This window comes from Petromyzon marinus, chromosome 68 (genome assembly GCF_048934315.1).
Source record: "Petromyzon marinus isolate PM22_M1 ecotype Great Lakes invasive population chromosome 68, UKy_Petmar_22M1.pri1.0, whole genome shotgun sequence".
NCBI classification, from domain to species: Eukaryota; Metazoa; Chordata; class Hyperoartia; order Petromyzontiformes; family Petromyzontidae; genus Petromyzon; species Petromyzon marinus.
The window spans coordinates 2,761,883-2,766,896 of NC_133734.1; the positions used below are offsets into that span (position 1 = coordinate 2,761,883).

The window sequence follows — 5,014 nt, forward strand, 5'->3', positions numbered from 1 at the left end:
CCACCACCACCACCACACCACACACTACACACCACACCACTACACTACACCACCACCACACCACACCACACACTACACCACCACACCACACACTACACCACACACACTACACCACCACACCACACACTACACACCACACCACTACACTACAACACTACCACACCACCACCACTACCACACCACCACCACCACCACCACCACACCACACTACACCACCACCACACCACACACCACTACACCACACACACCACGACACCACACCACACACTACACCACTACACAACACCACTACCACACACCACTACACCACACACTACACCACACTACACCACTACACTACCACACACCACTACACTACCACACACTACACCACCACCACTACCACACACACCACCACCACACCACCACCACACCACTACACTACACCACATCACTACACTACACCACACCACTACACCACTACCACACCACCACCACACCACCACCACCACACACACTATACCACTACACCACACACACTACTCCACCACCACACCACCACTACACCACCACCACACCACACACTACACCACACACCACCACCACACACACCACACTTACACCACACCACACACTACACACCACACCACACACTACACTACACCACACCACCACCACACTACACATTAGACTACACCACACACCACTACCACACACCACACCACTACACTACACCACACTACACCACACTACACACACTACACACACCACACACTACACCACACACCACTACCACACACCACACCACACCACTACACCACACCACTACACTACACCCCACACACACCACCACACCACACCACACACTACACCACATCACACACACTACACCACACCACACACACTACACCACAAACTACACCACACCACACACACTACACCACACACTACACCACTACCACACCACTACCACACCACCACTACACTACACCACACCACCACTACACCACCACACACCACCACACCACTACCACACACTGCACCACCACTACACAACACCACACACACTACACCAAAACTACACCACACCACACACACTACACCACACACTACACCACTACCACACCACTACCACACCACCACTACACTACACCACACCACTACACCACACCACACACTACACCACACACACTACACCACCACCACCACACCACACCACACACTACACACCACACCACACTACCACACACACCACACGACCACACCACACACCACCACCACACCACACGTGCCCGCGTGGGCAACCTTCAATGCTGAAAATCTTCTCCTCGAGTCTCCGAAGCACGGAGTTGAGTGCGTTGTAGTCGTCCACGGGGAACATGTGTTCACTGTCGGGGTCAGACGCAAGCTGTGTCAGCTCCGCATAGGCAGGGGAGCCCGGCTTGAAGGCATCGCCAACCTTACAACACACAAAGCAATGGGTTAGAGCCTTGTGTGTAGGTAGGGACAGCCTCGTGTGTAGCTAGAGCGTTGTGTGTAGGTAGAGCGTTGTGTGTAGGTAGAGCGTTGTGTGTAGGTAGAGGCAGCCTTGTGTGTAGGTAGAGGTAGCCTTGTGTGTAGGTAGAGGCAGCCTTGTGTGTAGGTAGAGCGTTGTGTGTAGGTAGAGGCAGCCTCGTGTGTAGGTAGAGGCAGCCTCGTGTGTAGGTAGAGCGATGTGTGTAGGTAGAGGCAGCCTCGTGTGTAGGTAGAGGCAGCGTTGTGTGTAGGTAGAGGCAGCCTTGTGTGTAGGTAGAGGCAGCCTCGTGTGTAGGTAGAGGCAGCCTTGTGTGTAGGTAGAGGCAGCCTCATGTGTAGGTAGAGGCAGCCTTGTGTGTAGGTAGAGCGTTGTGTGTAGGTAGAGCGTTGTGTGTAGCTAGAGGCAGCGTTGTGTGTAGGTAGAGGCAGCCTCGTGTGTAGGTAGAGGCAGCCTCGTGTGTAGGTAGAGGCAGCCTTGTGTGTAGGTAGAGCGTTGTGTGTAGGTAGAGGCAGCCTTGTGTGTAGGTAGAGCGTTGTGTGTAGGTAGAGGCAGCCTCGTGTGTAGGTAGAGGCAGCCTCGTGTGTAGGTAGAGGCAGCCTTGTGTGTAGGTAGAGCGTTGTGTGTAGGTAGAGGCAGCCTTGTGTGTAGGTAGAGCGTTGTGTGTAGGTAGAGGCAGCCTCGTGTGTAGGTAGAGGCAGCCTCGTGTGTAGGTAGAGGCAGCCTCGTGTGTAGGTAGAGGCAGCATTGTGTGTAGGTAGAGCGTTGTGTGTAGGTAGAGGCAGCCTTGTGTGTAGGTAGAGGCAGCCTCGTGTGTAGGTAGAGGCAGCCTTGTGTGTAGGTAGAGCGTTGTGTGTAGCTAGAGACAACGTTGTGTGTAGCTAGAGACAACGTTGTGTGTAGCTAGAGACAACGTTGTGTGTAGCTAGAGACAACGTTGTGTGTAGCTAGAGACAACGTTGTGTGTAGCTAGAGACAACGTTGTGTGTAGCTAGAGACAACGTTGTGTGTAGCTAGAGACAACGTTGTGTGTAGCTAGAGACAACGTTGTGTGTAGCTAGAGACAACGTTGTGTGTAGGTAGAGACAACGTTGTGTGTAGCTAGAGACAACGTTGTGTGTAGCTAGAGACAACGTTGTGTGTAGCTAGAGACAACGTTGTGTGTAGCTAGAGACAACGTTGTGTGTAGCTAGAGACAACGTTGTGTGTAGCTAGAGACAACGTTGTGTGTAGCTAGAGACAACGTTGTGTGTAGCTAGAGACAGCGTTGTGTGTAGCTAGAGACAACGTTGTGTGCAGCTAGAGACAACGTTGTGTGTAGCTAGAGACAACGTTGTGTGTAGCTAGAGACAACGTTGTGTGTAGCTAGAGACAACGTTGTGTGTAGCTAGAGACAACGTTGTGTGTAGCTAGAGACAACGTTGTCTCTACCTACACACAACGTTGTGTGTAGGTAGAGACAACGTTGTGTGTAGCTAGAGACAACGTTGTGTGTAGCTAGAGACAACGTTGTGTGTAGCTAGAGACAACGTTGTGTGTAGCTAGAGACAACGTTGTGTGTAGCTAGAGACAGCGTTGTGTGTAGCTAGAGACAACGTTGTGTGCAGCTAGAGACAACGTTGTGTGTAGCTAGAGACAACGTTGTGTGTAGCTAGAGACAACGTTGTGTGTAGCTAGAGACAACGTTGTGTGTAGCTAGAGACAACGTTGTGTGTAGCTAGAGACAACGTTGTGTGTAGCTAGAGACAACGTTGTCTCTACCTACACACAACGTTGTGTGTAGGTAGAGACAACGTTGTGTGTAGCTAGAGACAACGTTGTGTGTAGCTAGAGACAACGTTGTGTGTAGGTAGAGGCAGCGTTGTGTGTAGGTAGGGTGCGTCAAGCTGTACGTACGCAGATGGCGGCGGCGGGCAGTTAAAAGTTACCGCGTGCCTACTGTGAGGTGCGTTAGCGGTCAAGTTTTGGCGGATTTCAGCGTACTCAACGGATAGCCCCCTAGGTTCTAGAAAGGGGGGGGGGGCGTGGCTACGGTGGGGGGGTGGGGGCGTGGCCAGTAGGAGAAGTGGGCGTGGCCATGCAGGGAGGATCAAAGGGCCCCCCCATCATCCCCCCGCTCAGGCGGAGGCTCCGGGGACAATCCCAAGGAGTAGCGATCGGCCTTCGTCCGGGGTCCTCCCTCTCTCTCAACCTGCCCCCGGGAGTCTGCCGCCGAGGCTGCCAAACGAAGGAGCCACTCCCCCCCCCCCCGGAAGCCTCCGGTAGCCCCGTGCGGCTGCAGCTTGAGCGGCTCACCCCGATGGCATAGGTCACCACCCTCTCGGCCTGCGTCCTCCGAATGGCCGCGGCGAGGCCTCCGCCGTTTGACTCTCCGTCCGTCACGACCACGAGGACCTTCTGCGCTCCGGCCTTTGCTCCGCCGGATGGCGTGAAGACTTGATTCCTGCGGGGCAGCGGGGAGGGTCCGGTTCGGGTTTTTTCGCGCTCGCTGAGAAAACCTCCTCCTGTTACAAACCGTTTGCCCTCTAGTGCAGGAGGTCGCACGCACGGGTACCGTGCGAGGTGGTGAGCGTCTCGCGGGGGTCACGGGATCGAACCCACGACATCCTGTACACCAGGCGAGGTAGTTAACATCTCGCGGGGTCACGGGATCGAACCCACGACCTCCTGTACACCAGGCGAGTTAGTTAACATCTCACAGGGTCACAGGGCCGAACCCACGACCTCCTGTACACCAGGCGAGGTAGTTAACATCTCACAGGGTCACGGGATCGAACCCACGACCTCCTGTATACCAGGCGAGGTAGTCAACATCTCGCAGGGTCACGGGATCGAACCCACGACCTCCTGTACCCCAGGAGAGGTAGTTAACATCTCACAGGGTCACGGGATCGAACCCACGACCTCCTGTACACCAGGCGAGGTAGTTAACATCTCACGGGGTCACAGGATCGAACCCACGACCTCCTGTACACCAGGCGAGGTAGTCAACATCTCACAGGGTCACGGGATCGAACCCACGACCTCCTGTACCCCAGGAGAGGTAGTTAACATCTCACAGGGTCACGGGATCGAACCCACGACCTCCTGTATACCAGGCGAGGTAGTTAACATCTCGCGGGGTCACGGGATCGAACCCACGACCTCCTCTACACCGGGCGAGGTAGTCAACATCTCACAGGGTCACAGGATCGAACCCACGACCTCCTGTACACCAGGCGAGGTAGTCAACATCTCGCAGGGTCACGGGATCGAACCCACGACCTCCTGTACACCAGGCGAGGTAGTTAACATCTCACAGGGTCACGGGATCGAACCCACGACCTCCTGTACACCAGGCGAGGTAGTTAACATCTCACAGGGGTCACGGGATCGAACCCACGACCTCCTGTACACCAGGCGAGGTAGTTAACATCTCACAGGGTCACAGGATCGAACCCACGACCTCCTGTACACCAGGAGAGGTAGTTAACATCTCATCAGGGTCACGGGATCGAACCCACGACCTCCTGTACACCAGGC

At 54.8% G+C, this 5,014-nt stretch overlaps 1 protein-coding gene across 1 annotated transcript in view; it reads right to left on the minus strand.

Moving 5' to 3' along the window:
- The window catches only part of LOC142906660 (integrin alpha-E-like), a 27,717-nt gene extending 23,561 nt beyond the window's left edge, over positions 1–4,156 (minus strand). The window contains exons 1-2 of the mRNA XM_076054924.1: positions 3,788–4,156; positions 1,285–1,438 (exon numbers count right to left, since the gene is read on the minus strand). Coding sequence (XP_075911039.1) covers positions 1,285–1,360 — 76 coding nt within the window. The 5' untranslated portion in view covers positions 1,361–1,438; positions 3,788–4,156. The remainder of the gene's footprint in view (positions 1–1,284; positions 1,439–3,787) is intronic.
- Between the last annotated feature and the right edge of the window lie 858 nt (positions 4,157–5,014).